This window comes from Triticum dicoccoides, chromosome 5A (assembly GCF_002162155.2).
Source record: "Triticum dicoccoides isolate Atlit2015 ecotype Zavitan chromosome 5A, WEW_v2.0, whole genome shotgun sequence".
NCBI lineage: Eukaryota > Viridiplantae > Streptophyta > Magnoliopsida > Poales > Poaceae > Triticum > Triticum dicoccoides.
The window spans coordinates 676,783,720-676,808,703 of record NC_041388.1 but is presented as its reverse complement, the minus strand read 5'-3'; the positions used below and the strand labels follow the sequence as shown (position 1 = coordinate 676,808,703).

At 45.4% G+C, this 24,984-nt stretch overlaps 1 protein-coding gene across 2 annotated transcripts; it reads right to left on the bottom strand.

Annotated features, from left to right (window-relative positions):
• Window positions 1-10,881: 10,881 nt before the first annotated feature.
• Window positions 10,882-13,818, bottom strand: LOC119298403 (SKP1-like protein 1). Of its 2 annotated transcripts, none has more exons than XM_037575821.1 (2): window positions 13,464-13,818; window positions 10,882-11,245 (listed from the first exon to the last, which is right to left on the bottom strand). In XM_037575821.1, exons 1-2 carry the CDS (start codon window positions 13,758-13,760, stop codon window positions 11,072-11,074), a joined length of 471 nt encoding a protein of 156 aa, XP_037431718.1. In that variant the 5' UTR covers window positions 13,761-13,818; the 3' UTR covers window positions 10,882-11,071. The 2 variants fall into 2 exon arrangements, with proteins under 2 accessions (XP_037431718.1, XP_037431717.1); XM_037575820.1 differs by lacking the exon at window positions 10,882-11,245 and adding an exon at window positions 12,671-13,025.
• Window positions 13,819-24,984: the final 11,166 nt, after the last annotated feature.

Sequence of the window (24,984 nt, the reverse complement as noted above, 5' to 3'; positions counted from 1 at the left end):
GAGGGCTAATAAACTTTTGCAATAAGTATGTGAGTTCTTTATGACTAATATTGAGTCCATGGATTATACGCACTCTCACCCTTCCATCATTGCTAGCCTCTTCGGTACCGTGCATTGCCCTTTCTCACCTCGAGAGTTGGTGCAAACTTCGCCTGTGCATCCAAACCCTGTGATTGATACGCTCTGTCACACATAAACCTCCTTATATCTTCCTCAAAACAGCCACCATACCTACCTATTATGGCACTTCCATAGCCATTCCGAGATATATTGCCATGCAACTTCCATCATCATCATATACATGACTTGAGCATTTATTGTCATATTGCTTTGCATGATCATAAGATAGCTAGCATGATGTTTTCATGGCTTGTCCGTTTTCTGATGTCATTGCTACGCTAGATCATTGCACATCATGGTACACCGCCGGAGGCATTCATATAGAGTCATACCTTTGTTCTAGCATCGTATTGTAATATTGAGTTGCAAGTAAATAAAAGTGCGATGATCATCATTAATAGAGCGTTGCCCCAAAAAAAAGGCCAAAAAAGGAAAGGTCAAATAAAAAAGGAAGGCAAAAAAAGGCTAAATAAAAAAATAAAATAAATAAATAAATAAGGAGCAATGTTACTATCCTTTTACCACACTTGTGCTTCAAAGTAGCACCATGTTCTTCATATAGAGAGTCTCTTGAGTTATCACTTTCATATACTAGTGGGAATTTTCATTATAGAACTGGGCTTGTATATTACGATGATGGGCTTCCTCAAATGCCCGAGGCCTTCATGAGCAAGCAAGTTGGATGCACACCCACTTAGTTTCAGTTTGAGCTTTCATACACTTATAGCTCTAGTGCATCCGTTGCATGGAAATCCCTACTCCTCACCTTGACATCAATTGATGGGCATCTCCATAGCCCGTTGATTAGCCGCGTCGATGTGAGACTTTCTCCCTTTTTGTCTTCTCCACATAACCTCCACCATCATATTCTATTCCACCTATAGTGTTATGTCCATGGCTCATGCTCATGTATTGCGTGAGGGTTGAAAAAGCTGAAGCGTGTTAAAAAGTATGAACCAATTGCTCGGCTTGTCATCGGGGTTGTGCATGATGTGAATATGTTGTGTGCTGAAGATGGAGCATAGACAGACTATATGATTTTGCAGGGATAACTTTCTTTGGCCATGTTATTTTGAAAAGACGTGATTGCTTTATTAGTAGGCTTGAAGTATTATTGTTTTTATGTCAAATGATAGACTATTGCTTTGAATCACTCGTATCTTAATATTCATGCCATGATTAGATATGTGATCAAGATTATGCTAGGTAGCATTCCACATCAAAAATTATCTTTTTTATCATTTACCTACTCGAGGACGAGCAGGAATTAAGCTTGGGGGTGCTGATACGTCTCCGTCGTATCTATAATTTTTTATTGTTCCATGCCAATATTCTACAACTTTCATATACTTTTGGCAACTCTTTATATTATTTTTGGGACTAACATATTGATCCAGTGCCCAGTGTCATTTCCTGTTTGTTGCATGTTTTATGTTTCGCAGAATATCCAAATCAAACGGAGTCCAAACGGGATAAAAACGGATGGAGCTTATTTTTGGAATATTTGGAAAATCTGGAAGAAAGATCAACGCGAAACAGTGTCCGAGGTGGGCACGAGGCAGGGGGCGCGCCCCTGACCCTCGTGGTCCACCCGTAAGGCGGTTGATGCCCTTCTTCGGTCACAAGAAAGCTAATTTTTGGTTAAAAAAAATCACGGCGAATGTTTCGGTCCAATCGGAGTTACGGATCTCCATATATATACGAAACGGTGAAAGGGCAGCAATACTGAACGCAGAAACAGAGAGAGACAAAGAGATGGATCCAATCTCGGAGGGGCTCTCGCCCCTCCCATGCCATGGAGGCCATGGACCAGAGAGGAAACCCTTCTCCCATCTAGGGAGGAGGTCAAGGAAGAAGAAGGAGGAGGGGGGCTCTCTCCCCCTCTCTTTCGGTGGCACCGGAGTGCCACCGGGGGCCATCATCATCACCGCAATCTTCACCAACAACTTCACCGCCATCATCACCAACTCTTCCCCCCTCTATGCAGTGGTGTAACCTCTCTCTTACCCGCTGTAATCTCTACTTAAACATGGTGCTCAACGCTATATATTATTTCCCATTGATGTATGGCTATCTTATGATGTTTGAGTAGATCTGTTTTGTCCTATGGGCTATTTGATGATCAAGATTGGTTTGAGTTGCATGTTTTATTATTGGTGGTGTCCTATGGTGCTCTCCGTGTCGCGCAAGCATGAGGGATCCCTGTTGTAGGGTGTTGCAAGACGTTCATGATTCGCTTATAGTGGGTTGCGTGAGTGACTAAAAAACAAACCCGAGTAAGGGGGTTGTTGCATATGGGATAAAGAGGACTTGATGCTTTAATGCTATGGTTGGGTTTTGCCTTAATGATCTTTAGTAGTTGTGGATGCTTGCTAGAGTTCCAATCATAAGTGCATATGATCCAAGTAGAGAAAGTATGTTAGCTTATGCCTCTCCCCCATATAAAATTGCAATAATGATTACCGATCTAGTTATCGATTGCCTAGGGACAAATAACTTTCTCGTAACAACAAGCTCTTTACTAAAACTAACTTAGTTGTGTCTTTACCTAAACAGCCCCTACTTTTTATTTACATAATCTTTATTATCTTGCAAACCTATCCAACAACACCTATAAAGTACCTCTAATTTCATACTTGTTCTAGGTAAAGCGAACGTTAAGCGTGCGTAGAGTTGTATCGGTGGTAGATAGAACTTGAGGGAATATTTGTTCTGCCTTTAGCTCCTCGTTGGGTTCGACACTCTTACTTATCAAAAACTATTGCGATCCCCTATACTTGTGGGTTATCATCATCATCATTAGCTTCCTCACTAATTGGTGTAGTATCACAGGAACAGATCTCTGTGATGAACTACTTTCCAATAAGGGAGAAGGTACAGTTACCTCATCCAGTTCTTCTTTTCTCCCGCTCACTTCTTTCAAGAGAAACTCCTTCTCTAGAAAGGATCCATTCTCAGCAATGAATGTCTTGCCTTCGGATCTGTGATAGAAGGTGTACCCAACATTTTCTTTTGGGTATCCTATGAAGATGCACTTCTCCGATTTGGGTTTGAGCTTATCAGGTTGAAACTTTTTCACATAAGCATTGCAACCTCAAACTTTAAGAAACGACAGCTTAGGTTTCTTGCCAAACCATAGTTCATACGGTGTCGTCTCAACGGATTTAGATGGTGCCCTATTTAATGTGAATGTAGCTGTCTCTAATGCATAACCCCAAAACGATAGTGGTAAATCGGTAAGAGACATCATAGATCGCACCATATCTAATAAAGTACGGTTACGACGTTCGGACACACCATAGACATCATAGATTGCACCATATCTAATAAAGTACGGTTACGACGTTCGGACACACCATTACACTGTGGTGTTCCAGGTGGCGTGAGTAGTGAAACTATTTCACATTGTTTTAACTGAAGGCCAAAACTCGTAACTCAAATATTTTACTTATGCGATCATACCGTATATACTTTTATTTTTGTAACGATGATTCTCCACTTCACTCTGAAATTCTTTGAACTTTTGAAATGTTTCAGACTTGTGTTTCATCAAGTAGATATACTCATATCTGCTCAAATCATCTGTGAAGATCGGAAAATAATGATACCTGCCACGAGCCTCAATATTCACCGGACCACATACATCAGTTTGTATGATTTCCAACAAATATGTTGCTCGCTCCATTGTTCCGGAGAACGGAGTCTTAGTCATCTTTCCCATGAGGCATGGTTCGCAAGCATCAATTGATTCATAATCAAGTGATTCTAAAAGCCCATCAGCATGGATTTTCTTCATGCGCTTTACACCAATATGACCTAAACGGCAGCGCCACAAATAAGTTGCACTATCATTATTAACTTTGCATCTTTTGGCTTCAATATTATGAAAATGTGTATCACCACGATCGAGATCCAACAAACCATTTTCATTGGGTGTATGACCATAGAAGGTTTGATTCATGTAAACAGAACAACAATTATTCTCTAACTTACATGAATAACCATATTGCAATAAACATGATCCAATCATATTCATGCTCAACGCAAACACTAAATAACATTTATTTTAGGTTTAACACTAATTCCGAAAGTATAGGGAGTGTGCGATGATGATCATATCAATGTTGGAACCATTTCCAATACACATCGTCACTTCACCCTTAACTAGTCTCTTGTTCATTCTGCAACTCCTGTTTCGAGTTACTATTCTTAGCAACTGAACTAGTATCAAATACTGAGGAGTTGCTATAAACACTAGTAAAGTACACATCAATAACATGTATATCAAATATACCTATGTTCACTTTGCTATCCTTCTTATCCGCCAATTACTTGGGGTAGTTCCGCTTCCAGTGACCAGTCCCTTTGCAGTAGAAGCACTCAGTTTCAGGCTTGGATCCAGACTTGGGTTTTTTCACTTGAGCAGCAACTTGCTTGCCGTTCTTCTTGAAGTTCCCCTTTCTTCCCTTTGTCCCTTTACTTGAAACTAGTGGTTTTGTTTACCATCAACACTTGATTCTTTTCTTGATTTCTACCTTCGTCGATTTCAGCATCACGAAGAGCTTGGGAATCGTTTCTGTTATCCCTTGCATATTATAGTTCATCACGAAGTTCTACTAACTTGGTGATGGTGACTAGAGAATTTTGTCAATCACTATTTTATCTAGAAGCCACTTGATTCAAGTGATTGTAGTACCCAGACAATCTGAGCACATGCTCACTGCTTGAGCTATTCTCCTCCATCTTTTAGCTATAGAACTTGTTGGAGACTTCATATCTCTCAACTCGGGTATTTGCTTGAAATATTAACTTCAACTCCTGGAACATCTCATATGGTCCATGACATTCAAAACGTCTTTGAAGTCCCAATTCTAAGCCGTTTAAGCATGGTGCACTAAACTATCAAGTAGTCATCACATTGAGCTAGCCAAACATTCATAACATCTGCATCTGCTCCTGCAATAGGTTTGTCACCTAGCGGTGCATCAAGGACATAATTCTTCTGTGCAGCAATGAGGATAAACCTCAGATCATGGATCCAATCCGCATCATTGCTACTAACATCTTTCAACTTAGTTTTCTCTAGGAACATATCAAAAATAAAACAGGGGAGCTAAACGTGAACTATTGATCTACAACATAGATATGCTAATACTATTAGGACTAAGTTCATGATAAATTTAAATTCAATTAATCATATTACTTAAGAGCTCCCACTTAGATAGACATCCCTCTAATCCTCTAAGTGATCACGTGATCCATATCAACTAAACCATGTCCGATCATCACGTGAGATGGAGTAGTTTCAATGGTGAACATCACTATGTTGATCATATCTACTATATGATTCACGCTCGATCTTTCGGTATCAGTGTTCCGAGGCCATATATGTTATATGCTAGGCTCGTCAAGTTTAACCTGAGTATTCCGCGTGTGCAACTGTTTTGCACCCGTTGTATTTGAACGTAGAGCCTATCACAACCGATCATCACGTCGTGTCTCAGCACGAAGAACTTTCGCAACGGTGCATACTCAGGGAGAACACTTTTACCTTGATAATTAGTGAGAGATCATCTTATAAAGCTACCGTCGAACTAAGCAAAATAAGATGTATAAAATATAAACATCACATGCAATCAAAATATGTGACATGATATGGCCATCATCATCTTGTGCCTTTGATCTTCATGTCCAAAGCATCGTCATGATTTCCATACTCACCGGCATGACACCATGATCTCCATCATCTTGATCTATATCAATGTGTCGTCACATGGTCCTCTCGCCAACTATTGCTCTTGCAACTATTGCTATCGCATAGCGATAAAGTAAAGCAATTATTTGGCGCTTGCATCTTATGCAATAAAGAGACAACCATAAGGCTTCTGCCAGTTGTCGATAACTTCAACAAAACATGATCATCTTATACAACAACTTATATCTCATCACGTCTTGACCATATCACATCACAACATTCCCTGCAAAAACAAGTTAGACGTCCTCTACTTTGTTGTTGCAAGTTTTACGTGGCTGCTACGGGCTGAGCAAGAACCGTTCTTACCTACGCATCAAAACCACAACGATAGTTCGTCAAGTTAGTGTTGTTTTAACCTTCTCAAGGACCGGGCGTAGCCACACTTGGTTCAACAAAAGTTGGAGAAACTGACACCCGCAGCCACCTATGTGCAAAGCACGTCGGTAGAACCAGTCTCGCGTAAGCGTACGCCTAATGTCGGTCCGGGCCACTTCATCCAATAATACCGTCGAACCAAAGTGTGAAATGCTGGTAAGCAGTATGACTTGTATCGTCCACAACTCACTTGTGTTCTACTCGTGCATATAACATGTATGCATAAAACCTGGCTCGGATGCCACTGTTGGGGAACATAGTAATTTCAAAAAAATTCCTACGCACACACAGGATCATGGTGATGCATAGCAACGAGAGGGGAGAGTGTTGTCTATGTACCCTCGTAGACCGAAAGCGGAAGCGTTATATCAACGCAGTTGATATAGTCGTATGTCTTCACGATCCGACCAATCCAAGTACCGAAAGCGTGGCACCTCCGAGTTCTGCACACGTTCAGCTCGGTGACGTCCTCGCCTTCTCGATCCAGCAAGAGGGGCGAAGTAGTAGATAAGTTCCGGCAGCACGGCGGCGTGGTGACGGTGTTGGTGAAGAACAATCTCCGCAGGGCTTCGCCTAAGCACTACGAAAACTATGACGGAGGATAAACTAGAGGGGACGGGGTAGCCGGCACACGCTTGGTGTTTCTTGATCTGTCTTGGGTGCTAGCCCTACCCCTCTATTTATATGTTGAGCCTTGGGGTCAAAACTTGGAGTAAAAGCCTCCACAAAGTCGGTTTCACCCGAAAGGCAAGAGTCCTTCTCGGACTCCAGGGCCAGACGCCAGGGTTCCCGGCGTCTGGACCCAGACGCCAGGGACCCTGGCGTCTGGCCCCTGGACTCCGCAAAACTTTCTTTTGCGCTTTCCAAAAACCTTGTGGGCTTTCCTCTTTGGCCCAAATAAAGTGTTCTCGTACCCAAACATTTCGGGAAACATCCGGAACCCCTTCCGGTGAATTCCGGAACCCTTCCGGGGTCCAAACACTATTATCCCATATATCAATCTTTATCTCTGGACCATTCCGGAGTTCCTCGTCATGTCCATGATCTTTATCCAGAACTCCGAACATCATTCGGTCACCAACATGCATAACTCATAGTACTATATCGTCAATGAATGTTAAGCGTGCGGACCCTACAGGTTCGAGAACTATGTAGACATGACCGAGACACCTCTCTGGTGAATAACCAATAGCGGGACCTGGATGCCCATATTGGCTCCTACATATTCTACGAAGATCTTTATCGGTCAGACCACATAACAACATTCGTTGTTCCCTTTGTCATCGGTATGTTACTTGCCCAAGATTCGATCGTCGGTATCTCAATACCTAGTTCAATCTCGTTACCGGCAAGTCTCTTTACTCGTTCCGTAATACATCATCCCGCAACTAACTCATTAGTTGCAAGGCTTATAGTGATGTGCATTACCGAGTGGGCCCAGAGATACCTCTCCGACAATCGAAGTGACAAATCCTAATCTCGAAATACGCCAACCCAACAAGTACCTTCGGAGACACCTGTAGAGCACCTTTATAATCACCCAGTTACGTTGTGATGTTTGGTGGCACACAAAGTGTTCCTCCGGTAAACGGGAGTTGCATAATCTCATAGTCATAGGAACATGTATAAGTCATGAAGAAAGCAATAGCAACAAACTAAACGATCAAGTGCTAAACTAACGGAATGGGTCAAGTCAATCACATATTTTCCTAATGATGTGATCCCGTTAATCAAATGACAACTCATGTCTATGGTTAGGAGACTTAACCATCTTTGATCAACGAGCTAGTCAAGTAGAGGCATACTAGTGACACTCTGTTTGTCTATGTATTCACACATGTATTATGTTTCCGGTTAATACAATTCTAGCATGAATAATAAACATTTATCATGAAATAAGGAAATAAATAATAACTTTATTATTACCTCTAGGGCATAATTCCTTCAAACGGTCGGGCTGAACGCATCCTCCGCACTCTTAACGATTGTGTCTGTACCCTCTTATTCCATGCTTACATGCCTCCCCGTTTCTGGCCCGATGCTCTTGCTACTGCCACCCTTCTCATTAACCTTCGTCCGTGTCGCACCCGCTGGAATTTTACACCACATCACCTTCTCTTTGGGTCCCCACCTTTATATGACGGTCTTCGTATCTTCGGATGTCTTTGTTATCCTAGTACCATCGCCACCTCTTCTCATAAACTTGCTCCTCGTTCCCTCCCGTGTGTCTTCCTCGGTTACCCAGCTAACACAAGGGCTATGGGTGCTATGATCCGGTCTCTCACCGTGTCATCACCTCCCGGCATGTTTATTTTGACGAGTGTTCTTTTCCGTTTAAACAGGAACAACAGGCGGCTTCTCCTTCGGTGCCCGGCCCCTCCTTGGCCGACACTGTCCGCCCCGGCTCTTTGCCGCGGCATGGGGCGCCCCCTGGCCGTACGGTGTTACGGCTGCCGCCCGCCAGCTCTCCGGCTGCGCCTTCTTCGCCAGCCTCGCTGGTCTCACCGGCGTCTTCACCGACCTCGCCGGCGTCAACACCGATCTCGCCGGCCTCTGCGGGCTCGCCCGCCGCTGCCCCGACCTCCCCGGCTTTTGCGGACGCCTCGCCGGCCTCGCCAGCTGCTGTCACCGCTTCGCCGGCCTCTGCAGCAGCGGCCTCGCCAGCTCCTTCGTCGGGCTCCACGGCCACCCGCCTGGTCGCGCTGGCCTCTGCCGGGGCATCTTCGCCCGGCCCGCCTTCGGCTTCTCCCCCGTGGCCGCTGCCCCTCCTGGAGACGGGTCCACCGGGGCCGCCGTGGTTCAACCACTCGCCGGCCCCGTTACTCGGTCCCGCATGGGTGTCTTCCGTCCGAGTTCTCGGTACTCCGTGGAAGAGTATACCTATGTGGCTTCGACGTCCATGCCATCATCGTCGCCTCTGCCGACCTCTGCCCGTACCGCGCTTCAAGACCCTCTGTGGTTTGCCGCGATGAAGGAGGAATTTGAGCGTTGCAGTGTAATCACACTTGGCAGCTTGCCCCGCGTCCCCGTCATGCCAACATCATTACCGAGAAGTGAGTTTTCAAGCACAAGTTTCATCCTGATGGCACCCTCGACCGCCACAAGGCGCGTTGGGTTGTTCGTGGCTTTCGTCAGCGCGCCGGTGTCGACTTTACTGACACCTTTGCCCCGGTGGTCAAACCCGGGACGATTCAAACTGTTCTTCAGCTTGCAGTGTCCCGCTCTTGGCCTGTGCATCAGATGGACGTCTCTAATGCTTTTCTTCATGGTCATCTTGAGGAACAAGTGTTCTGTCAGCAGCCCACGGGATTCGTCGATGAATCTTCTCCAAATCATGTGTGCCTGCTTTCTCGGTCCTTATATGGGCTTAAGCAGGCTCCTCGTGCGTGGTACCAGCGCATCGTAGCGTTTCTTCATCAGCTTGGATTCCGCTCCACTCGCTCCGATGCTTCACTATTTGTTTACCACCAGGGTGATGCCACTGCTTTTCTGCTGCTCTATGTCGACGATATCATCTTTACGGCATGCTCTACTGCTCTTCTTCGACAGCTCACTGATCGTCTTCGTGCTGAGTTCGCCATCAAGGACTTAGGTCCTCTGCACTATTTCCTCAGGATTGAGGTTATTCGCCGAGCAGATGGTTTCTTTCTTCATCAGCGGAAGCATGCTCATGAGCTTTTGGATCGTGCCGGGATGCTTAACTGCAAACTGGTTGCCACGCCTGTCGACACGAAGGCCAAGCTCTCTGCTACAGATGGTTCTCCCGCTTTAGATGCTCCGTTCTACCGGCCGATTGTTGGTGCTCTTCAGTACCTCACTCTTACCCGCCCAGAGCTTCAGTACGTTGTGCAGCAGGTGTGCCTCCATATGCATGCTCCTCGTGATGCTCACTGGACCGCGGTCAAGCGCATTCTTTGCTATATCCGAGGCACTTTGGATCTCGGGTTGTCTCTTCAGGCGTCGACCTCTTTGGACTTGATTGCCTACTCTGACGCTAACTGGGCTGGCTGCCCTGATACACGACGCTCGACATCCGGCTATTGTGTCTATCTTGGGCCATCACTCGTCTCCAGGTCGTCCAAGCGGCAACCCATTGTCTCCCCCTCCAGCGCTGAAGCGGAGTATCGTGCGGTTGCCAACGTCGTTGCTGAGTGTTCCTGGCTTCGTCAGCTTCTACATGAGCTCTTGTCTCCGGTTGACAAGGCCACGATTGTCTACTGTGACAACATCTCCGCGGTCTACCTCTCCGCCAACCCGGTTCATCATCGACGCACCAAGCACATTGAGATTGATATCCATTTTGTTCAGGAACACGTAGGTCTTGGTCATGTACGCGTGTTACATGTCCCTACCTCTCAACAGTTTGCTGACATCATGACCAAGGGCTTGTCTACTGCGTCCTTTGAGGAGTTCCGTTCCAGTCTTTGCGTCGACCTTGATGCCGCTTCGACTGCGGGGGGTGTTAAGATATAGATATAGTATGTATATTTCTTATACAACAAGCCCTCCTCCTTCCATGTATAGTTGATGACGTGACTCCCCTATGTACTTGTATGATCAATAATATCGTGAGTTGCATAATATTCTACAATCTTTATGCTAAGCGTGCTTGTAAGCTCATGGTCACCGACATCTGGATAGCATTTGTACCTTCGTTTCTCATATGGATAGAATTTATTCACTGTGTCTGACGCGCCTTGTGCTTCCCTATATATACTTTGTTCCGATTATGAATGCACATTCACGTAGCCATGAAACCCCACGTTGATTTGCTTTAAAGTGTGAGAAAGCGCATATGATAGAGAGCCAAAACATAGTACTCTAATTGAATGCCCACGAGTTCTCCCTGCGGACCTCCTGCTCCTCATCCTTGGTGTAGTCGTTGACGATGTTGAACTTCTTGCGGATCTCCTCGAGGTTCCTGCCGCTGATCTGGTCCGCCACCGCCTTGCACGTCAGGTCGAGCAGGCTCTGCATGTCGAGGAAATTGGCAGCCTGCATGCATGTGTTAGCTTTTTAATCTTGATCATGTATCTTCATGTTTATTTCAGTCTTGCATGTAGTAGTTGCAGGTAGAAAAATGTGTGTGTATGGAGGTACGTGTGATACGTACGAGTCAGTAGTTTCAGATAGGAGAAGCATGCATGGAGAAAGTCCGAGCTGCCGCGTGAAGCTGGCTAGCTTGCCGTGTGAGACGATGGTGCATGATGGTCTCAAGCCAACGGCCTGCACAAGTTGAAGCCGATGGATGGGTGAGTCCGTTGCGACCTTGAGAAAAGGTCCGTAGTTAGATAAGGTCAATTCTTGTTAGCTGCATGTGTGCGTGTGCTGTTAGTGGCCTGGGTTAGTGCATGCGTGGGCTGGTTAGTGGGCAAGTGTAGTGCCCGGTCTGCGTGCGTGAGTACTACTTAAGGGCTGTAAAGCATATTTGTTTTGGTACAAGAAGAAATATAGAGAGGGGAAAACGTCGGCTGTGTGACACAGTACGGCACCAAAATTCCTTGTGTTCTTGTGTGTGTTGTGTGAAACAACCAAGAGAGAAGAGGGCTGAGAGAGTCGGCTCCAACATTTGGTATCAGCGCTAGGTGATGACGAAGACGATGCCGCGTGACTCTTCAGCGAGTGGAGCGTTGGTGCCGAGCGACTCGGCGGCGATGGCGGCTGCCGCGACGGCGGCGGCGATGGCGGCTGCCGCGACGGCGGCGACGACGGCGGCGGGGAAGCTCCCATTCCTGCTGCTCACGAGGACGAACTACGCTGCGTGGGCGATGAGGATGAAATACCTCTTGCGCGCCAATGGCGTGTGGGGCGCCGTTGATCATGGGGCCTCATCGGAGGTCGACAAGGACAAGGAGGAGATGGCCATGACGATCATCTCCCAGTCCATCGACGACTCGACGCTGCTGTGAGTTGCGGAGAAGGAGACCGCAGCCGATGTGTGGGCGGCGCTACGCTCCATGCATGTGGGCGTCGAGCGCGTCCGAGAGGCGAGGGTTCAATCCTTGCGCTCGGAATTTGATGGCCTCAAGATGAGTGATGCGGAGTCCGTGGATGATTTCGCGGCGAGGTTCACGACGCTCATGGGGCGCATTCGTGAGCTTGGTGATGCGATGGAGGAGAAGTACGTCGTGAAGAAGCTGCTCCGATCTGTCTTCAACAAGTTCATCCACGTTGCGTCATCGATTGCATTGTTCAGCGACACCAACAAGATGGCCACGGAGGAGGCCATTGGTTCACTTAAGGCGCATGAGGAGCTCGTCAAGGGGCGGGAGACGGCACGTGAAGAAGAGCAACTCCTCATGGCGAGAGGGCATGACTCATCGCGAGGACGCGGCCATGGTGGCCGTGGCCATGGCCGCCGACATGGCCGTGGTGGAGGGCGCAGAGACAAGAGTGAGGTACAATGCTATAACTGTAATGACTTTGGGCATTTTGCCTGGGAGTGTCCGGAGAAGAAGAAGGACAACGAGGAGAAGGCACTGCTCGGTGTAGAGGATGAGCCAGCTCTTCTCTGAAGCTGTGTCACAAGTAAAGGATCAAGATTAGGGAGGAGATTGTTAGCTTTTTAATCTTGATCATGTATCTTCATGTTTATTTCAGTCTTGCATGTAGTAGTTGCAGGTAGAAAAATGTGTGTGTACGGAGGTACGTGTGATACGTACGAGTCAGTAGTTTCAGATAGGAGAAGCATGCATGGAGAAAGTCCGAGCTGCCGCGTGAAGCTGGCTAGCTTGCCGTGTGAGACGATGGTGCATGATGGTCTCAAGCCAACGGCCTGCACAAGTTGAAGCCGATGGATGGGTGAATCCGTTGTGACCTTGAGAAAAGGTCCGTAGTTAGATAAGGTCAATTCTTGTTAGCTGCATGTGTGCGTGTGCTGTTAGTGGCCTGGGTTAGTGCATGCGTGGGCTGGTTAGTGGGCAAGTGTAGTGCCCGGTCTGCGTGCGTGAGTACTACTTAAGGGCTGTAAAGCATATTTGTTTTGGTACAAGAAGAAATATAGAGAGGGGAAAACGTCGGCTGTGTGACACAGTACGGCACCAAAATTCCTTGTGTTCTTGTGTGTGTTGTGTGAAACAACCAAGAGAGAAGAGGGCTGAGAGAGTCGGCTCCAACAGCATGAACGTACAGCGGGGGTCCAGATCAATTGATCTACTAGCAGCTAGTTAACTAGTAGATCGAATCGAAGGGAGAGATCGTGTGGGCTGCTTACGAGGAGGAGGTCGAAGAGGGTGTCCTGATCGACATGGACGAAGGAGTCGTCGAACCGCCTGAGGGTGTCGTCGGCGCCGGGGCAGGACGAGGTGACGCCGACGGGGTCGGAGAAGTGCCTGTTGACGTAGTCGAGGATGCGGGAGAGGATGCGGCCGGTCACGTTGGGGAGCGGGATCACGTCGACGGCGACGTCGTCCTCTAGCATGCCCTTGATCATCACCGACGCCGCGCCGATGGTCTCCTCCGCCACCTCGAACTCCTCGCCGTCGGAGCTGCGGAGACGAACCATCTTCATATCGATCGATGGATCTCGGGGGTTTGGGGTGGGTTTTGCGTGGCGATAGGATCGAGTCGATCCGGTGGAATGGATGCGGCGGATGCCGCCACGGATGGTATTTATAGGCTAGCAGGGCGACGATGTCGGCGCCGCCGACTCCAGATGGGAATTGTTGTCAATCAAGTTCCGTGAAAATCTGGAGGCGGTGCATGCATGCATACCTAGTCAAAGACGTTTTTTCTTCTTCTAAACAAATGGCAAACTTTAGGTCGTGATTATCTCTACTCTTAATGGACGAATTGGTTGAATAGTCCCCCCACTTTCAATCGGTTTATTTTCAACCGGTTTTTTTTCAACCGGTTTTTCTTCGTCCCACCTCCCACCACCCCCTTCCCATCGGTTTTTCTCTTTCTCGTCTGGCCGACAATACCCAACGTATTTATGGTAATCAATCACAATTAATCCACGTATGGTAAGGCTATAAACTTAGAAATCTCAAATATGATAATTATAGTAATAAATCAATCCATGTATGGTAAAGCTATAACTAAGGAAATTTCGAATATGGTAATTATCACCAGATCAAAGCTTTCCAAAAAAGTTCTTCTTGCCATACCCTAATCGTGACCTCCTCATCCTGAGGCATTATCTCTACTCTTAATGGAGCAGTTGCTAGGATTGCGTCCACTGTTATTATTCGTCTGGTTTATTTTCGTCTTTCCTTCCACCATCCCATGTACCGAAAGCCAAACGGATCAGAACTTTCCATGTGGACACAAATTATTTAGTAATGTCTTTATGGGAGAGAATCAATCACGGTTAATCTCTAATCAATATTTAAAAATCAAATCTAAATTAATTAACTTACCATAAGTCGATCAATCACTGATTAATCTTTCCATACGTAGTCAAATTACATCAAAGGAAATGTTTCCATTATAGCAGTACCCTGCTACAAACCGAGCGAGTCGGGCTTTCACCCTGCACCGCACGACTCTTCTCTCCCCCTCGCCGCCTCCCGCCTCGGGCCGCTCGCCGTTCGTCTTCCCGAGGGACGCAGCCGCACCACCGCGCTCAGCTGCTCCCTCACCTCCCCCGCCGTCCTCACCCGTAGGACGTCGTCGCACCTCTCCTCTGCATCACCCTGTTGGCGGGATCCAGGTCACGGGGCTGATGACCTCATCATCTCTGACGGCGGATCTGGTCATCGGCGAGGAGGCCGAGCCTCATGCTTCGGCCACAGCCACCCCGACCTCGTTGTATGTTCGCCTCCTCATCCACCCCCTTCCCTGTCCAATTTTGCTTTATTTTGGTTCGTCTTTCATCCCATCCAAACCGGACTTTTTACCTTACAATGCCCGATACCTCAGTGACGGGCGGATGGCGTTCGTCGTGTGAGCGAAAATAGTATGTAACTCATGGAGTGCAAGCTGTTGTGCGGCTACATGGCGACGCTCGACTGTAGTGTTGAGACGTAGGGCACGTGCGCCATGATGTCGTGCTTCACCATCGCCTCCACTAGCTTTCTCTCAAGGCATCATGGTCTCGATGGGTTGGGGATCGCCTCCCGCACTCCTCTTTGTCGTGTACAAAAACCAAGGTGACCCCTAGGTACTCTCAACGCTTGGTCTAGAAATCCCTCGAATTCGTTGCCCAAGCCGAGTGTTGTGATCTGACGGTCGGTCATCGTGCAGGTGTCGAATTATTGAGGGAGGCTTCAGATCGTCCTGGGCATGGAGATGAGGCTGGCCATTAAGGATGTGGGTGAAGGTCACGTCGTTTCTTCTCCTGGCTCCAATATCCACTGCTGATATTTTGAGTTCTTTGATCTGAGAAAGAACCATGGGAACGTAAGGTTTTTAACCCAACATGATTTAATTACCCTTTTCACTTTTGTATTTTATAAGTACATAAGCATTCAGTTCTTCTATCCTTTGTACGAGGATGCAATTCACTCCAAACATGTAAACAGTGTCACATCTTACAGAAGCTTCTAATTTTTTACAATGAGTATGGTACATAAACCAATGTGCTTGGGTTGTGCTTTGTGTTTCTGTCATGCCTTGTCTTTAGAAGGCACCGTGATGAATGCTAATTTAATAGAGGAGAATCAAGCAAGCGATGTGCAATGATTTTAATGAATTTTAATGACCATATTCTACACTTAATGATGATTGATAGTCGATTTATGGTTTCTCCCACTTTAGTAAGAAGATGTGGTGTACAGAATCTTGCAAAAATGGAGGATATGGATTTGGGGCGCGAACTGTCCCGACCACGGCGGTGCTGCCTACCGACACCATGTGCAAGACTGCCTGACTTGTCCTCTATCTTAATGGTAAGTTTCTCTCTTTTTCTATCTCGTGATCTCCTTGATTTGTCTTTCGAGAAAGGATTGAAAGTAGTTTGGGTGGTTCAATTAATTCAATGCCCAACAATATCATCAGTTGTCAGCAAGAAGTTACTCCAAATTCCATCGCCTAAAATATCATCAGTTGTAAGAAGTTAGGAGTTTGGTACGTACCCCGGTGCAAGAGACCATGGATGCAAAAGGTACTTCTACTAGAGTAAGATTAGATAGTCAAATTGTAGACAAACAGCAGTGTGCATTGGCATTGCAACTTCTGACATGGGATATTTGTGTAGTCAGATAATTAGGAACCTGGACTACAAGGGCAAATGGGAGGCACCTTTCATCGACATTCAGCCCAGGGAACCTCAACTTTCCCACTGTTGTACATTCATACTACTGTCCATGTATCGCTTCTGCTCAACTATAATACACGGAAACATGAAAGCTCATGTTTTTCGCTTGTTTGTGCAGAGTACAAGGATTATTCCTACATCTATGCATTGATATGCTGAACCACATTGGCATTGAGCCAAGCCAGGTTAGTGCTTCAAAAATTCTGAAAAAATCTGTGAAATGTTGTTGACACTTTGTTAAGTATTTGGTTTAACTATGTATGTTTGATTCTTATCCTATGAAGCATAATTAAAGTGTTGACTATGTTTGACATTTTGATGTATTACGTCTAATTAGTAGCATTTGACTTTTGTTTCATTTCAGATGTCTGATGTAGACAACTAAGGCAATGGCTATTGCATTGTAGGACGAGAAGGTCCAACGCGGTGGCGGCGGGTACATACCCAACGCGGCGACCCGTGGGCGCACCGGTTCTAGGGCCTTGAGAGCTAGGGCCGGCATCCAGGCGGTGAACATGGATGGTGGCGTGTGGAAGTGGGCGGTGGTGGGCAGGGAACAATGTGGCCCTATCGGCGTCCTCTTCGTTTAGCTTGACATGATCGTCGTTCAGCTGAAAATAAGATTACCTAAGGGATATTAAGACTAGAACATGAATGCACAATACTTTTCCAATGTGATTTTTGTAAATGGAATTAACTTTTTAGAGTTGGCATGACATACGTCTTCACTAGCGTTAATAATATACCCTCCCTCCTTCCAAATTCCTGACCAATCATTGTTTTTGGAAGGATCCTTCTTGACTTTTGTTAGTTGTTCATCTATTGTTCATCTATGAATGAATTTAACCATGTGATCTAACCGATTGGTCATATGAACTTATGAAGTAGTTGTCGTGTGTACTAATCGCGACAAATGGAATCCTTTGCTTTTTGCATTGTTCACTAATATCATTAATAGATATGCATGTGTTACCGATATTTCTTAATTTGGCTGACTGAGCATTACTAGGCTATAATTCTTTGTGACTTTTGATTTTGTTTGTTGTTCTGATCCTATGTCGAATCAATCCCGATCCATGGGGAAGAAGATACAAGGAGACCGACCACTGAGTCGATGATGCCGACAATCGAGGACGGCAAACATAATCATTTTGGTGTCATAGGTTCATTGGAGCTGATGCCGCCACCTCCTCGCCCCTTGGTCTCGGAGGTTGTGATGGCCAGGTCAGCGACATGGCCACGTAGTATGCCTCATTTTCTCCTATTGCGTTGTTTCTTTTTTATCATGTGATTTCTATTTTGTTTCTGTTAGCAATAATTACAGCTCCATGAAGCAAAAGAAAGCTTGAGAAATCATTTTTGTTTATACTCAAAGGCTTGGCTACCTAGGGGTGTTATTGACTCCCTACCAAAAGTTGTGTTTATACTCAAAGGCTTATGCATGCTTTCTAAAAAATATGTTGCACAATCACTGTAATTATGGTGTTATGTGAGTTAGAAGATTTCAGAAGTGCATCAATTGAGAATTACACATATTTATACATCGGACAGGGAAGCATGTATTTGATATTTCCTGCTGAAATTCAGCGTTTTCTATCGGAGGTCTAAATTTTCATATGCCAGACTTTTAAGTTAGATGGTGTGTTATAATGATTTTTTATTGGATGTTGTGCTGTATATTTGGGTCTATGTAATATTTGTTAGGAAATTCCATAATGTATTAAGGTTCTGGTTGCAGCATCTTGAAATATTTGTTTAAAGGTAACAAAATGCTCCATCTGTTGTCTTTAATTAATGGTTAATAACAATGGAAATGCTTCGTGAGATGATTGGTCTTAAGCATAAAAGTCATGTAGGGTGCTATCTACCTTGTGTAATATAGTGCACAATAAAGAGTACTATGTTTCTGTACCACTTTCTTTATTTTGTGCATCGCGTGTCTTTCTATGTATACATTATCGAATTACATTTTGTATCGAAGAATATTTTGTGTGATATGGATTTCAATTATGTTTACACGTAAAACTTGATATGCATTATGTTTATATATGCACACGGTAAAAATATTTAAAAGCCCGTGGCAACGCACGGGCCTTCTACTAGTCATGCTTAGGATCTCCTTCAAAACTGTGGACTCATCCGGACCAGAGCCGGCCATACAACTTGCCTGGAGGTGGTGCATGCATGCATAATAACTAATTCCTAAAACCTAAAAAGTGCTCGCTGGCTAATTCCTAAAACCTAAAAAGTGCTCGCTGGCTCGTTTGTCTTACAGAGCACACGCGCTCGTGCGCCGTCCGATCGACATCTCGCGGTTGCGCGCTTCCCAGGCGAAACCGCCATTTGCGCGCCATCCGATCGACATCTCGCGGCCGCGCGCTTCCCAGACGAAACCGCCATTTATTGATGCATGCGTCGGGTGTCTCCTGATCGTGGCGTCGCGGTCGAGACCCGTTGGGTGTCTAGGCGGTCGTGGGACCCTGCAGTTCGTCTCCCCTCCCCACTTCCGTTTCCTCCCCATTTCGAAACTGCTCCCGAGCGCAGGGGAGTGCATCCCATTTGCTTCCAATCCCTCAAATCCGGAGCAGCCGGCGGCATCGCGGCAATTCGGCGGCCGTCTTCCGCCAGAGTGAGGAAGGGATAGCGTGCGCGGCGTGAAGGGAGGGGTTAAGCGGGCAGGTGTGTGTCGGTGCGACGACCGGGGCCATACGACTACACCCGCAGCACACAGCAGTCGGGGGCGGAAGGCGCTGCAGCGCCGGAGACGCGGCCGAGGAGGAATGACGCGCGCGCCTTCGCTATGATGTTCGCGCGGAGGAGCATAATCACCTTCCTGTTGGGCAGAGGGCAGAATCCCAGGTCAGTTCATCTCGATCCCATTTGTGTAGGCTTGTCAGATCCGTTGAGTTTTGGGCGAAATCACTGAGTACCTTTGCCCTTGTAAGAGATTATGCATAGGTTAACTGATTTGGAACGGATTAAGCACTCGTTAGATTTGGTTTGGGTACTGGTGAGATAGGATTCGAGGGGCATTCGAGGCTTGGTGATGCTCGGTAGGATGTCGTAGCGTGTGAAGGGAGAGGGAGGGAGATGTTCTCGTGCATAGGTTGTTGATCTGCTGACTTGCCCAACAACTGCTCATATACTTGCCTAGCATCTTTTTTTACATGCAACAAATGTACCTATTTGTGTTTAAACAAGGCAATGGGACAATGTTTGATGTTGTAGGCTCCTGTTGTTGAAATGTGTGTGTGTGTATGAGGTTGTATGTTGGGGTTCGACGCTCATGTTTGTTTTTACAGATATATCATTTTGCTTAAGTTTTGTGATTCAGTTGTCAGGCTTTGCTGGAGTTTTATGAGTCAGTTGCCTGAGATGTCCTCAGCTGTTGCCTAGTGCATTTGTGCAATGCATGGCTTGCTCAAGTTTTGTGAGTCAGTTTCCTGACATGCCATCATCTGTTGCCCAATGAATTTCGTGCAATGTCAGGGATGCTCAATTTTTTTGTGAGCCAGTTGCCTGACATGCCATCATCTTTTGCCTAGTGCATTTGTGGAATGTCCGGCTTGCTCAACTTTTTGTGAGTCAGTTGCCAGACACACCCTCATCCTTTTTTTGCCTAGTGCATTTGTGCAATGTCAGGCTTGCTCATCCTTTCTGAGTCAGTTGCCTGACATGCCATCATCTGTTGCCTACCAGTCACGATATGTTGTTTGCTCAGTTTAGTAAGAATTTAGTCAAATGAATTTGTTGGATGATATACAATTTTTTCAGAACCATTTTTCTAATTTTTTGTATGATGATGCTCATTGTTTGTCCTTTATATATAAAACAGAAAATAGATGGCTGGGAAAAGTCATAAGTCAAAACAAGATGGACCTACTGGTTCAAGTCATGATGACCTTGCATCTCATGGGAATGAGGAGCATCAAACATAGGTGTGCACATCCTCAGGAAGTTTTATGTTCTTTCTGTACACAACAGATTTTGTTTTTCATTTTTTATTGATTTATGTGGTTTCCATCTTCCAGCCACAGAGCAGTGCACCAATAATTGGGTACAAGCGTCAGAGAACTAAAGCAGTTATTTCACGGGGGAAGCATCCTGATGATATTATTAGTAACGAGAATAGTAACGAGAGCCAAGTTGCAGATGCTGGGAATGCAAATTTTGAAGGTGTAGACGTTGACTAACCTCCAAAACCAAAACGCCAGAAGACGGGAGGAACTGAGGTATTTGCATAGTTGCCTCAGTTTCACTAAGTAGTTGCCCAGCAATGCTCCCTAAGTTGCCTTTCCTGTGATGAACATTATTTTGCTAATTCCCGTTTTTTGTTTTTTTTCTGTGCAATAGGGTCGTAGGAACAGGGCATCCCCTGCAAGACTCTTCAAGTTGAACAAGGACTTGGTTCCTGACCAAAAGGGTGTCATCATTGGAAAAGAATTTGGTGGCATTCTGGACCTTGCAGCGAGTAGCATGCCCGGAGATCTTAGCCAGTGGATAATGAAGCATTACGACCCTAAGATTTCGCAGATAGTCATTCCAGAAAGGGGGGAGATTCCTGTAGATGCCGCAAGTGTCCGTAGGATATGGGGTTTGCCAAATTGGGGCAGGAAGGTGTGCTTCGAGAATCGTCCTGAAATCACAAAGGCAATGTACAGTATTTATAATATCACATCCAAGGACTCCCCAACTCTCACAGAATGGTGCAAGATGATCATAGACATGGGAGGATCTTATGATGATGACTTTGTCCGCGCTTGGCTAGCTCTTGTTTTTTCGTGCTTCCTTGCCTCTTCAACTAGTTTAAGTATTTCCCCAAAAAGCTTCCCGGCGGTCATGAATGTCAATGGAATAACGGAAACCAATATATGTCAGTTTGTTGTTGATCAACTAAAGCTTGCGTTCACTTCAGGGCGTGCCAACAAGAAGGTTGTTTGTTGTTGTGTTTTCCACCTCGTTATAAGTGCTTCAAGCTGTCTTGCTTTCTTAAGCATCCATATTGTTTTCTTTTTTTTCTTTTTTTCTTAATCAATCATTAGCTAACTTAAACTTTGTGTTCTTTTTCTTGTCATGACGCAGCTATTGTATCTAGACTCTTTGGATGTTGATGAGTCAATCCCGAACTTGGTACCAAGGGTTTCAGTTTGGAATTCAGATTTAATTTCCAAAGTTATCAAGAAGGACAGGAAGGCTCCGGGAGAATATGGCAATTTGTGGGTAACTCAATTTTTCTGTTGTAGGAGATATATTATTTTTAGGCAACACTACCATTTTAGAGTAGGCAATTCACTTTGAAAGACCAAGCAAGCTAATATAATTTTTTGGGCAATTGCTTTACATATATTTCAAGTAGGTTCAGGTAGTTCTCAGTATTCTTCAAACCTTTTGTTTTCCATGCACACACTTGGATAATGTTTACAGGAAGGGTTGTTGTATTAATGGTAGCTGTTGTAGTATATTTTTTAGCTCTTTTTTGTGTGCAATTTACATGTTGAAAAGCAGCAAGTTTCTCCAACAACACACGCAACTTATGTTATGAAAACTAGCAAGTTGCATACCACTCCTACATTTTTGCTGCTTATTAAATCTTAAGTATCCACTAATAGTATGCAACAGGAAAGTGGGATAGTGGATGCAGGAATTTTCAGACAATTAGTAGTACCATTTTCTCAGTTCTTTTTGGTATGGAAGTGCCAAAATTGTTGTCACTCATTTTTTTATCTTCTTTGACTATAAACCATCAACTCAAGACGGATTTTTCCCGGTGTCCGTATGATAGCTTGTTTGGTAGTATGGACCATATCACCAAATTTGTTGCCACAAGATTGCCCGAGTCGTATGACAAAATAGTAAGTTATCCAGCACTTGTTTTTCCCTCTCAGTGTTGTTTCCCTTTTCATCCCCATTTGTACATTCCACCATTTTTCAGACTCTTCAATAGAAGATTTGTACTTATCATGTTGTCTACCATCCACTTTTATGTTTTATGGACGCAAAAGAAGCTCACAGGTTTGGTGCACAAAATGTGTTCCATAATTTCACATGCAGTGGGGAAGCTCGTTATTGGATTGGGAAGATAGATGATGATGAATGGGGGGCAAAGGAGGCAAATCCCACTACTACGGAGACAAGCAGGCGGTAGTCTAATAGAAGCTGTGATCGAGTACTAGCCGGCAAAGACGGCTTAACAAGTGAGGAGGGGGCGTTTAATTCCGAGAGCGATGACAGCAAGGCAGTCAATAGTGAAAGTGAGGGAGATGGCAGGGATAAATGTAGTGATGAAAGCGATAGCGATGGCAGTTCAGACAATGATGATGGTCATGATGGATCAAGTGGAGTTCGGGGGAAATCAAGTAGCCAGGGAGCACGACAAACGGTGGATCACCACGAGGGGGCAAGTGTTGACATGGGGAGGGAAGACGGAACTGAGGGGAACGAGGACAATGAAGATGATGAAGTGGAAGAGGATGACGAAAAAGAAGAGGATGAAGGAAAGGAAGACGATGAGGACGAAGAAGGTGATGGGAACAATAAAGACAAGGAAGATGATGGGTAGGGGAAGGAGGATGACGATGATGATGATGACAGTGGAGGTGGCAACGGTGGCTCAGGCGGCAATGGTGGCTACGGTCGGGATGAGGATGCCGCAGCTAAAAAACAAGGCAGCGATGATGATGAACAATGCACGCTGCGGTTTCTAATTGAAAGGAAGAGAGAGAGAGAGAAAGCCAAAAGGATTGGATGAGGCAGATAGGATCTCTATCAGAGACCTTGTGATGACAGAATTCAAAACTGATGTTTCTCCAAAACCACGCTTCCTTGTTTTTGATGTGAAAAAAATGTTGGATATTGATGACATATCCATGGCAACCGAAGCGAGGAGGATGTTCGAAGAATTGTTGAGGGGGAAAGACTTGGATATGGTCTTCACATTCAACCCTAAGGAAATATGTCCAAAGCCGATTCGCCAGAAAATAATGAGAGAAATTGGCGCTCTAAATGAAGCTACAGAACCAAAGAATGCTTGTCAAAACCAAGTACCACCACTCCCGCCATCAAAGAAGATGAAGAAAACTGTCAGTTTTGTATTAGAGCAATATGTGATGAATGAAACAGCAATGCATCTGCAAGCATATCGTGCCGAAAATCCCGGATATGGCCAAGGGGGAAAGTCAAGGCAGTTAGCCATGAAAAAATCCGATCCTTCTCAGCAGCAACAGCAGGCAAATTTTGAAACAAAAGTGGCAATTCATGGGAATGACAAAACACAGGTGGTAAAGAGTACGCCATCAAGCTCAGCAGTACCACTGTGCGGCAAAGATGGAGATGAGGCAGTATCTACAGAGGAAGCTCCAAAGTAGTCTAGTAAATTTCATTCCCAATGTCAAGCAAGTGGGTCACATATTCTGGCAACTCAGTCCAAGCAGGAAGCAAGACCAGCTGCTTTTCAAGCAAGTTTTGCGGAGGGAACACTTGACCCCATAAAAGTAAGACCACTTTAACTTAAAAATGGGCCTACAGTGGTAGTAAGCACAGCAAACCACATCGGGACGCAACCACTAGGTGACTTAAATGGCCAAGTGCCTTTTCCGTCTCGAGGAAATGTGGTGCGGTTAGCCAATGTTATCCAGAGGGCCAAGGTGCAAGACTTCAAGGCATCACCTGAGGTTGCAGCATTAAATTATGTAGGACACAAAAAGGAGAAAGAGAACATCCCTCCGGTGTCATGTATGGAGATCAAAAGGATACAAGACTTGCCTAAAGTTGTAACCATGTGAAAAAAGTTCAGAACAAAAGTTGCTAATAGCCCTAGGGAAATTGCCTGACTGCTCAACTGTGCTTGCCCAACCTGAGGGCACAAGTGTTCCAGAAGTAATAGAAGTAACTGGCCAGGGGAGCACTTCCCATTTCTCTTATGTGGAGGAACGGTACCATGAATTCATGCGTGTTAGTGGGAAGACAAGCAATGCACTAGAAATCAATGTTCTAGATGTGAGTGAGCTGTTATTTGCAAGGTGTGTTGATCCAAATAGCAAGAATCCCCAATCCAACTCCACAAATCACACCTCAGCGAATAAAGATAAACAACATTTTGAGCAAAGGAACACTGAACGATCAAATGATTTTTACAGAGAGTACTGCCCAGCACCAAGTTTCAATCTAGGCATAGATGATTTGCCCACAGGATCTGCAGACAACAGAGCACATCAACATGTTGGGTCAAGCACATTTGTTGAGCATGAGTTCAAAGAACTTCCAGTACATGCCCAGCCAATCATAGAAATAATCGATGATGATTATTTGTTGGACCTTGAAGGCATAGGTGAATCGTGTGCAGAAGCAGAAGGAAAGGCAAGTAAGTTTGACACAAGTTGTTCAGTGGGAATCTCGTCACCAAATGCGTACCAAACACCTGAAAAAAGTTCCAACCAAGAAGAAGTGGGATCGGGCAGCAAGATTTATAGCATTAGTAGCTCAGGAGAGATGCATCCACATTAATTTGAGAGAACGATTATCAAGCCACCTCCTTGCA